Below are 11,415 nucleotides of genomic sequence, written 5' to 3' on the forward strand. Positions count from 1 at the left end.
AGCAGACTTTGCTGAATTCAGAACGCTCGGAACCCAAGGTGCTCTCAATGAGCCAATGTGTGCAGACAATCTAGGAAAATACCCTGCGATCAGTAGATGATGTACTCTAAGCTTCTAATGCTAGAGCACACTAATCTCTGAGGGGAGATATCCACACAGGGCACACTCTGCTGGCAGATGCGCACAGAACACAAACACACACACACACACACACAAGCACACACACACACACAGTTGTGAGAATGATGGGAGGCGGCTTCGGGCTGGCAATGTGGGGTTCAGGTATGCGGTGTGACACAGATCTAAACGCCCCAATCCAAACAGCTTTTCGGAGGATGTTTATCTGCTCAAGGCCAGGGACATAAGGATGTCCAGAGACAACTATATACAACAGACAGACAAACAGACAGACATAGAGGCAGACAAAGAGACAGACAGAAAGACATAGAGACCAACAGACAGACCCACAGAGCCTTCCTGGCAACGAGGAAGCACAGAACTGACAGCTGAGATAATTATGATTCACTGCAGCAGAGATATTTACTCTAATGTACCATAACAACACCCACCCCCGCAAACAACCCCCACCCTCTAACACCCCCACCTGCCAACACTCTCAGCAACTTCCACAGGCCCCACACACTCTGTTTGTCCTATGTGACATTAAACTTACCGGATACCGGAGGAGAAGCGGAGGGGTGGGGGGGGGAAGAAAAGAAAGTGTTTCGCAAACTTTCTAAGTTGGCCTTTGTGGAAGAGCGGTGATATAATGCAGTTGAGCCGGCGGGCTCACACACACACACACACACACACACGGGCGAGCTTCTCCGCTGGAAACGCTGCATTCTTCTGCCAGCCCGGCTTTTTAGGTCGCCATGTTCTCGCGGCTCCCACCAAAGATGTTGGCCGCTCTTCCACGCCCCCGTGCTCCCCGCTCGGGTGACCCCCGGGGCCTGACGGGGGGGTGTGAGGGGGGTGGGGCGGGTGGGGGGGGGTGCACTGCGGCCAGGCGGTCTGAACGGCCGGGGTTTTTTGCCAGGCTTGGCAGTCCGCACGCGAGCTACGTAACATGCTGGCTCGTTCCACCGATCTCACCCAGGGTTAGGCCCCCGTGGACAGCGAGGTGCTCACAGCGCCCCCCCCCCTGGGCTCACGCAGTAATGGGCTAGCACACGTCCTGTCATTAACTATGCACAGATAGCGGAGAAAACAGTGGAAACGCCGATGCTGTCCCATAACACAGTGCTGGGCCACCACCCATGCCCAGTATGCGCATGTACAGCTGTATGTGGCTTGGAGGTCACCAGCTTCTCAAACTTCGCAGCAGGAATAAAACACTCTGCCATAAGAAAGCCAACCGACTCCGGCTTAGCTGACAGAAGTGGAAAAGCAGAATAACGCTCAAACGCTGCTGTGTTTCATGTTTATCCGCTGTCCGTATAAAATGGCTAACATTCCTACATACTGCTAGTACTGCCTTCTGTGTCCAAATCCACAGGGTTTAAACCATCTCTGATCCAGGGACCCCCACCCAGACTCAAAGGCACCCAGGTGAGCCCCATCATAAAGTAAAAGACTGGACAGGAGCTGGTTTATACAACTCATTACGCACACTGGTTCAACATTCTGCCACTTTTTTACACTTGGATAGCAATGGTACAGAATTTCCTTTATTTATTTAGATATATATATATATATTTTTTAAAAATTTATTGTAGAGCCATTAGGGATGTTTTCACAATGTGAATAACTCATGTGAATGGGGTGGCTTAGAAGAATGCATATTTTATATGCAGACACACTTGCTTTGCCAGGGAAGGGGGTGGGGGGTGTAAGGCTCATCAAGCAAAATATGTGGAATAGAATTTAGTCTATCCAGAAAGTGCGTTGTCACTACATTTGAGCTAAACTAAAAATGCATTTGATTGTTATTTTATTTCTACACATTATTTGCAATTATGCTTGTCGAACTTCCATTACCTTAACATCATAAACGCATTTGGGTGAGGCAAGTTTTTCCCCTTCAGTCTAAAGCAGTTTTAGATCCTGAAATATAAAATATCATTACTATTAGTAGAAGTATTATTATAAAACTAATTAAGGAAAAGGAGAAAAGCTATGATTGATTTATAGGTACAGTAAAGTCAATAAGGAACAATGCTGGGACCTCATCTTCATAGATCAAGCCTGTTCATGTATGATGTGCAAACCAGCACTTACTGAGCCAGGTTTAAGGTAGTCGGGATTGGGATCCCGTTGAGCACTGCGCAGGGGCTTATGGGTAGGAATGTCAGGAGCGGTGAGCCAGTGACCCGGAGAGTGGGAGCTCTCTCCTCAGTGCTATAAATAGCATAAACTACTGCTGACCCAAAGATTCTGTCGCCTCGTACTGCTCCAGTGCGGCGTGAGGTCCAGATTCCAGTCCTTCGCAGAACTGCGCGATGTGCACTCTGCTGAAAACCCCAGGGGACGGCCCGCCCGTTCCGTCTCCTGCGTGAACTGTTTTGAACCCATTATGTTCTCGCTGCAATATTTTGACTGTGCGTTTCGTGTCAAAACATTGTTCGCTAAGGCGGGCAACAGACTCTGAAAACATCGGTTTGGGTCAAGCGGTTCTGTGGGCTTGGCTGATGGATGGCGTGTCTTTCCATTTTTTTTAAAAAAGGGGAAAAACTTTTACCTCTATTTTCCAGGCTGCAAATCCTGCTGTTAGCCTCCATATGAGCAATTTGGATTCTTCCCCCTGAAATGCCCATCATGCACTTCATTCTCCATGGAGATTACATTGATGTTTACCTGATGATTTCACAGTTTGACAGTTTTTTTGTCTTTTTTTGCAGTAATACTGGCAGGCATGCATTCATGTATTTTTTTTCCAGAAGATTTTTAAAAAATCATTTTGTAACCCAGTGGGAATTCTGTGCTATTTTTAAATGATTATTATTCAAATGATTTAGAATGTCAATGTTATGAATTGCATAAACATTATGCCATGGACCCATATTGCAAGGCAGCCCATATAGGGTTCCTACAACTGAAGTGCCCATTTCTCTAGTGATCTGTGGCCACACTGATGGAATTGTGATAACAAGCCCAGCTATCATCCAATGGGTTGTCTCCCCGCCGCTGGGTGAGCTCACTGCATTGCACACTCACTGATTTTCATGGTTGTTTACCCCCTGCAGCCATTCAATGAATCAACCTCCAGCTGTTATCCTGCTGTAATATTGATTACATCACCATGTTTTCAGCAACTGTTAAAAAAATGATTCTGTGCCAAAGAAAGGTTAACGCCACTAATTGTGATTCTATTATTAAGACTAAATGAGCAATTTGACTTTGTTCTCAGACAAACAAAACCAGTTATATGAATGTTTAAAATCCTTTCCGTTCTGGCACCGCTGCAACGACACTGGTGCCAATCACTGGAACAAGAAATCGAGCTGTCTGAACCAGTCAGATAACACCAGGCACGGACCTGGAGTTCGTTTTTATGCAGAGCACGGATGCGCAGAATTGCTCACTTCACGATGTATCAAATTCACCAAGCCCCCTTCCTTTCCTGAGCCACACATTCTCCTGCCACCCAATTCCCTGCACTACAGAATACCACACCCTTATCGACTGCACCCGTTCTCCTCTCCCATCCTACGTCCCTCCCTCCCCCCGGTTCATTTTGTTCCATGGGGCCTTTCCTTCAACTTATTTTGTCCTTGGTCTGCTTTTTGTATTCCCCTGTCCACACTGTAATATGTTCTTGTGTTACTTGAAAGGTTCATGAGAATAAAATGTTTTATTATTATTATTATTATTATTATTATTAGCAACTCTGATCCAGACACACACGGTCAAGGTTAACCTGCTGATGGACGGCAAATGGAAGCTCGTTCCAAAAACCATGCAAATCCATTCGCTCTATGCGCTAATCCGTAAACGCTATGCGTTAATCCATACGCTCTATGCGTAAATCCAGAATCAGTAGCGGTAAATCAAGAAGGCAGCACGGTGGACGCCCTCGTGTGGGCCTCAATAGCTGCGTTATGACGACATACCCCGGAAGACCACAGTTGTTTAAACAGGACAACAAAAAACGTGGAATATTGCACTCGGATAAATTTATGAGCGAGCAAAAAACATCTCGTGGTTCGCCATGCTAAGTGGACAGCGCTTGTAGTTACGGATAGACAACGTATTGTCAGCAGGAGACCCACAATTGGAGAATGCAATGGCGCAGAGCATCCACAAAATAAATAGACAGCGAGCGGGGTCGTCCAGGCGAGACCCTGAAGTGGACACCGAGCCATGGCAGTACTCTTGCAAGAGGACGAAATTTGTGACGAGAGGGTGCATTCAAGTGGCAGTGCAACCAGTAACTAGCTAGACAACTGGATGGAGATTCGCTCCTTTTGAATATGTGTTTAAAGCAAGCAAACAAAAAAAAGTGATTGGTGGATTTGATTCTTCGGGAAGCTTGTAATATGCTCCAATTCTCTCATCGTCACAACATTGTTGTTATATCTGGCTTTTAAATTATCCGAGTACAGTTACGATTAAGTCTAATTTCATGGGTGTCGAACGTAATCGCAATAGTTTTTGTCACTCATCGTTTTTATTTTGAAAAAACTATGATAATTTTCCGAGTTTAGCCATTCATTTTTAAATGAGCTTTTTTTTGCCAGAGAACGTTTAAATGTCCGATATTCAAAACATCAGAGTTTGCGTCAATGTTCACTATCCTTGGTCCATGGGGACACAAACTGCCGGTTAATTCTTAATTGGATTTAATTCAGATGTTAAATTAAAACTTGATGTTAAGTTGAACTTGACATCACTTAATATACATACCATTATATTAGAGATATACAAGTACATGTATTTCTGTAATATATTTAATTGGGGAAGGTTTTTTTTTTTTTTTTAAACAGTAATTGCATGACATGAAATATACAGCTCCCAAATAAAAGCCGGTATTAGTATTACTCAAAACAGCATTCAGAAAGGACAGTCACCTAGACTGTGATACAAACAAATGGGGATAAGATTACATAAAATGAAAATGAATCAGTTGAACACTACTTTCTCCTTGCTGTAATCTAATGCATAACTACCATTTTGGCACACTGATGCTGAAGGGGAAAAAAGCTTCACTTCACTAGCTCCTCGTGCACGTGCGACCAAATGCAAGCTTGTGAGTGACACTATTTTGTGTCCGGTTCCTCCGGATTTTGGATTACAGTTTATGCCTTTTACTAACAATCGTTCCGTTGCATGAACAGTGGTATCGCCTCAGCGTGTTTAGGAGCAAGCTGCACGTGACCGCTGCCCGGGGATCAGCGACTCACAGTTCTGGAGCGGTAAGGTAATCAGCCCAACAGACAGTCGTGGGGATGTAATCGTCGCGTGCATCATGTCTGTAAAATATTTCAGCTTTAGACTGACGGAAAGCAAAGGTGTGACAGATTCACAAACTCAATGACAGGAGGCGGTGGCGGCGGCGGGTGGTATTCATGCCTCTGCTGCTTACGCGACGCTTACGCGACGCGTGCGGTGGGTGCCCGGCGTAAGCTTGAAATGGTATGAACAGCTCACGGTTAAGTGGTTTATGCAAATCTAATGTGAAAGACAGACCACGTGATCAATATTGTCAATATTACATAGTATGACAATATGTACAACAGGGAAAACATATAAATCATTTATGTTTCAACGTATACAGACCTGAAATATTAAGCAATCAGGCCTATATAATTAAGTGTGCAAACACTTTAATTGGCTTTTGGTTGAAATATTGTTGCATAAAGCACATTTGTAATTGAGTCCTTCTTTGACGGTGGTTTATGGGAGGTTTAAACTGGATAAAACAGTGGAAGAAATCTAAATGTGAAATTTAGAATTATAAGCAGTACATGAGAATCTGTTCTAATTTGAGAAGACTATGAAACAAAATAAATGAATTATCTATCTCTGCTAGATCATGGGATGTGACTGTGTAGTACCAGGGATGAAGAGATACGATTAGTTCTGTCCAGATAAATATGTACAGTTGTAAAAAAAAATGTAAAATACGAGATGAGTGAATGGTGTACGATAATATTGATGCGTGTGTGCGTGGCCTGAAATCTATGGAAAAATAACTGCGTCCAGTAAGTGTGAACTGAGCCTCATCTTGACATGTGTTAATGTAGTTTGACAGGAATATTAAATGGAAATAAATACAAATAACACAACTGATAACTATACTTGGTCAGGTTCTAAGTCAACTAGATATAATAATCTTTGGACATAGGGCTTCGAAAATTCATAATAGCTTTATTGGGACGTTGAGAATATCCTCTAGGCCACAGCGAAGCCGGTCTGTTTTGGTGTCACTGACCTCATTAGAAAATAGCGCAGCGCACCCAAAGTTCCACGCCAGACCTGCTGCTTCTGTAGTTAAAGTGGTTTGGCCTAAAGCTTCAACTCCAGTCCGTGCAGTCCGTTGAAGAGGGGAAACGTAAAGTACACAATTTGCAGGAAGTCGCCGATAATCAAGATTAAAGGGCAGGGCCGTTTAGATTGCGCCGTGACATACGTACCCTTTCGACTTCAGCTTCTTCATTTTACCGTTTGAGGTCGAAGTTATCAGCCTAGCATCTCCGAAGGCGCTAGGCCCACGTCTCTGCGTTTTAATCGGGAGATCAGATTTATCATCCATTCCTGCTTTTCCGAATACTTCCCAAATACAATAATACAACAGCCTAATAAGGCTTAATTCTTCATGAAATCGTTTTGCTTTTCTGTTATTTGTCGGACACATCGATACGCATCGTTAGTCATTGGTCATATGACTGAAAACCGTTCAGTAAATATTGCATTATTAAACTGAGCAAAAATAAGACCAGGGATACAACGAAATATCTCGGTACAGTGAATTGTATGGTTATTAACGTTTTCTCGGGATTCTGCTAAACTTCATGATTAGTCTAAACACTGTTGGTCACAAGTACGCATAGACACTCAGTTTATTCGTTCAGTTATAGCCTACAAGTTTTTTCCACAAAAACATGAATGAATAATGTATTTAGTTTCCCTCTGGAGTTTTAAAGTAATATAAAATAGTGTTATTTTGCATTTTAGATGCACATCAATATTTAACAATCCAAATTCAAAACTGACACATTTTAAATGAGAAAACTGTAACATGAAAATCCGTAGAGTAGAGAATACGGAGTCTATTTACCCCAGGTTTTCGCAAAACAATGTTTTCAGGTCAAGCAGCGGGAATCGTCAACCCGGGGTTCCCTTCATTACGCAAAAGCCACAGTGTACACTGGAGGCGCTCACGTCGCGAGTTTGATTTTACTGCCAATATGTTTTACGCACGCGCTTCAAAACAAAGGCTTAAACAACTTAATAAAACAACATAAAAACGTTTTTGAACAGCAGTGCACGTTGAATAAATAAAGTTCACCTTAGTCGCTATCCCGTCTTTTAACGGGTTGTAGCCACTCAAGTGTTGTTGGAGAGGCTGAAAGCTGTCATTACTATTACAGCTATTTCTCTGAACACCGTATAGCTGGATGATTGTTCTTGTGCGTATACGGCTGCTACGCGCACACACAAGACGCGTGCAGGAGCCGCTCGAGATGTTCCTTACATTTCCAAGTGCATTTTAGTTTCGGGGCGCACAAGAATGTTGCTATTCCAGGCTGGGATAAGGCGAAATAAATCGGCTGTCATTTGCTTTGTGGTAGGATCTGTTGACAGTGTACGATTTCAGCAAGTGACTGGCTCCTCCTCTTCGGTGATGTAGTGATAAGACGGAACCTCCTTAATTACTAATTTCACCATCCCACGCCAAGCTCGCCTCTGTCCTAGAAGTTCCTTCATGCATGCAATGTTCAGATCGGATCGCGTCTGACCTTTTATTTTCCAAACGCAAAACCCAAGGCTGGTTGTTACTGCCCGGCATGGGAGATCAGAAAGAGCCGACAATGGTGCACAAATCCACTTCGTTTAGTATCAAGAGTCTGCTGCTTCCTTCAAAATGTGACAAACTGGGCTCGGGGGTTCCAGAGAAAAATACTCTCCCTTCAGGGTCTGATTCAGAGAAATCCCTGGATCCCACAGAAATGGAATCTACGCCGTTCAACCAGGAAAACCAAAAAGAGGGCGACGAGGGTAACGAGAGAGCGGCGGAGTCGAGCAAAAACGGAAAATATGACAAACCGCCGTTCAGCTACAATGCCCTGATCATGATGGCTATTAGACAGAGTCCAGAGAAGAGACTTACTCTTAACGGCATCTACGAGTTTATCATGAAGAACTTCCCTTACTACAGAGAGCACAAGCAAGGCTGGCAAAACTCAATCCGGCACAACCTGAGCCTCAATAAATGTTTTGTGAAAGTGCCAAGGCATTACGATGATCCAGGGAAGGGGAACTACTGGATGTTGGATCCCTCGAGCGACGATGTCTTTATCGGTGGGACTACAGGCAAACTTAGAAGGCGGTCGGCTACCTCCAGGGGCAAACTCGCAATGAAGAGGGGGCTCCGCTTTGCGCCGTTAGGGCTGGGATTTAACGACAGAGCGAGCAACCCTTTGTACTGGCAAATTTCGCCATTTTTGTCTTTACATCACCCTCATTACAACGGGTCTTCACCTGGATTTCTGAATCAAGGGCACACGTATGGTTCACTACTTTCCGGAGTTGAGCAGTTGGGCAATGGAGACCTCTCTCGCCCGATTCTGGGAGGATCTGCCGGGGGTATTAACTTGACAAACGGTTACGGCGTGAGCACGTCTCCCGTTGGTTTATTATCGGGACAGACGGGCTATTTCGTCTCGGGCTCCCAGCACACCCAGCCCCTCCAGCAAAGCGGCGCCGGATTCGCAGTGCCCTCCAGCTCGCCCCACACGCTCATTTCCGAAACACTGAGAACGTCATTACCTTCCTTTACACCCGGCGTTACTAGTGGATTCCCGGGAGTTTTGTCCCATCAAAAGAGAGTCACTCCCGGTTCTTTCTTAGACTGACCACCCATTCTCTACGACAGACGGTAGCATACATGCTCTTTTTCATATTAACCTTAAATCGAGAAAAATTTAAGTGATGGCAAGTCAGTCAATTTGGAAGACAGCCCTGCAACAACGCTGTTATGGCCATAGGCATATATCCTGAAGTGCGATGTTTTCTTCCATCGAAAGGGACTAACTTTTAGTTAATACATTTTATCTATAGCCTTGCCAAAGGTAACAATACATGTTTCTGATTATTTATATCTTGTATGAATAATTTGAATGGTTTCCGTGGGTCGGTTAATTTATGTTTTATATTTATTACAAAAACGTATTTAAATTTTATTGTATCGATCAGTCTTAGGGTACAGCTACTTAAATTATTTATGTGAGTATGAATCGTTTTGCGATCATTCAATATGGTAAAAGCGCCTTACAACTACAAATCAGGGTTATAGACATGCACGAGGAGACGGACAGTCTACATCAAATTTGGATCTGCTCAGGTTCTCCATATAGGCTTAATCTATATAACATACTGCTGTAATGTATATATAACCAACGGTCAGAAACCATTTAAAGATAGAGTTTCCGTTTTATAACTGATTTTACTTCTTTAATTTTTGTTTGTTTTCGTGGAGAGCGTGATTTTAGCAACATGTAGATGAGTGTCGATAGTCACAGCGATGCATGGATGTGGGCCTGTACTTAGTGGAAACGTCAAATGACAAACGCTGTTGTGGTTTGGTCATTTGCGCATATGCCGTTTCATTTTCTGTCATATTGGTGTCCGAAAAAAAAATCGACGAGTGTTGTTTAAACCCTTGCAGCATGGGTTATTGGTAAAGATGTTAGTACAGGACTTAAGTAAGAGAACCGTGAAAACAGGCTTTCACGTTAATTTAAATGTATGTGTTTTTCGATTATCACAGACGGTTCACTATTTTGGCTGTTACACGACCAAAGATGGAGTCGTCTGTACAGATATTATTGTTCAGCTCCTTTCCCCCACTTCGAATTACATTTCCTGAGTTTAAATTAGATGCCACTAGCTTATTGGTAGAAGGAAGTCAATCCATGGCACAATGCACATCTTTATTATCTATCTGAACTATACCTTTAAGACGTTAACGTTTTCATTACAGAATGTCGTTTTCATTTCAGAAACCTTTGTATTTTACGTAAAGAATTGAATTATGTGTATAGGTTACGTTGTTATTAATTTTACGACATGGCATTATTTCGACTGTCGACTTTCTTTTTTTAATTTAATTTCAACGTTTTGCACTTATAGCTTCTAGATTTATTAATGTATGGACTTTGTAATGTTTTGTTTTCGTTCATGTATGTTAAAAAAAGCATCTAACTTGGTCAAAGTTAATGAAATGAAATATTAAAAATTATTTGTTTTATCAATATAACATGTTTTTTTTTTTTTACTTCGTGGTTATTTATGTGCTTGTAGCCTATGAACCCCTAATATCTGGTATGTAGAGGTGTGTAAAGAGAAAGAAGATAACGAGCAAAGGCAAGGTTTTTTAAATTTATTTTTTATTGAAGTTGATAGGCCTACACTATACAACGGTTTTTTTTTTTTTTTGGTTACTGTTTGGGACTAACTGCAACCTTCGGGGAGTGCTGTTCGGGTTGACATTCATTTAGATTTTCATTTGTGAAAAATTAGGAACATCCAGTGTAACGAAAAAAGTCCTTAACTGGAGCTACAATCCATCGTTAAATTCAAACTATAAAATTGGCGGAACAAATTAGCCTGACGTTACATCCCTACCAGAAATTACATTCACTTACCCTTTAAGCTTGCAACAAAACAAACGTTGGAAAGTGTCAACATAATAGTAAATAAGCCATTTAAACACTAGGCCTATCTGACTGCAGACACTGAAAGTGCCGTAGCCCAATCTATTAATTCGCCCACAAGTGCATTGTCTTTTACCATTATTAGAAAAGTAGTATTTTGCGGCCCGCCCTTTCCGCGGATATTGATGTAATTGTACGCCTGCGTAGTATAGCGCCGTTAACCCTATGGGTACGTACATTTTTTTTACCGATGGGCGCGAGCGAAAAGATGCAAGCCTGCCTTCGTTAACAGCCGTTTCCAAAGCAACTCCAGGCCTATTTAGTTCAGATTTGAGATAATAATCTTTTGATAATGTTTATTTCAGGCCTATGTTAAATCATACGCGTTTAAATAAAGCGGTCTTTATCTGACCAAAATGCGCTCTTTAATAAAGGTAGACCAATTATGCTTATAAAAGTCTTTATTTCAACCGAACAGGTTATGGGAATTGACAAATATAAACCGATCATATTACAGCCTGTACAATTGCAATGGTTGTGGTACATATGTAGGATATAGGCAACAATCATATTTGTAGTGCCAAGCCAAGCATTCAGC

The 11,415-nt window shown here is 42.5% G+C and overlaps 1 protein-coding gene across 1 annotated transcript; it reads left to right on the forward strand.

The window, feature by feature from the left end:
* The first annotated feature begins 4,050 nt into the window (after positions 1 to 4,050).
* On the forward strand, positions 4,051 to 10,363 carry LOC118217951 (forkhead box protein G1-like). Its single transcript, XM_035400207.1, has one exon. It carries the CDS (start codon positions 7,872 to 7,874, stop codon positions 9,015 to 9,017), a length of 1,146 nt encoding a protein of 381 aa, XP_035256098.1. The 5' UTR covers positions 4,051 to 7,871; the 3' UTR covers positions 9,018 to 10,363.
* The last annotated feature ends 1,052 nt before the right edge of the window (positions 10,364 to 11,415 follow it).

Source organism: Anguilla anguilla, chromosome 18 (genome assembly GCF_013347855.1).
Source record: "Anguilla anguilla isolate fAngAng1 chromosome 18, fAngAng1.pri, whole genome shotgun sequence".
NCBI lineage: Eukaryota > Metazoa > Chordata > Actinopteri > Anguilliformes > Anguillidae > Anguilla > Anguilla anguilla.

Excerpts from the sequence above, each read along its gene's own strand:
- LOC118217951 (XM_035400207.1), top strand. The coding sequence starts at position 7,872 with ATGCAATGTTCAGATCGGATCGCGTCTGACCTTTTATTTTCCAAACGC.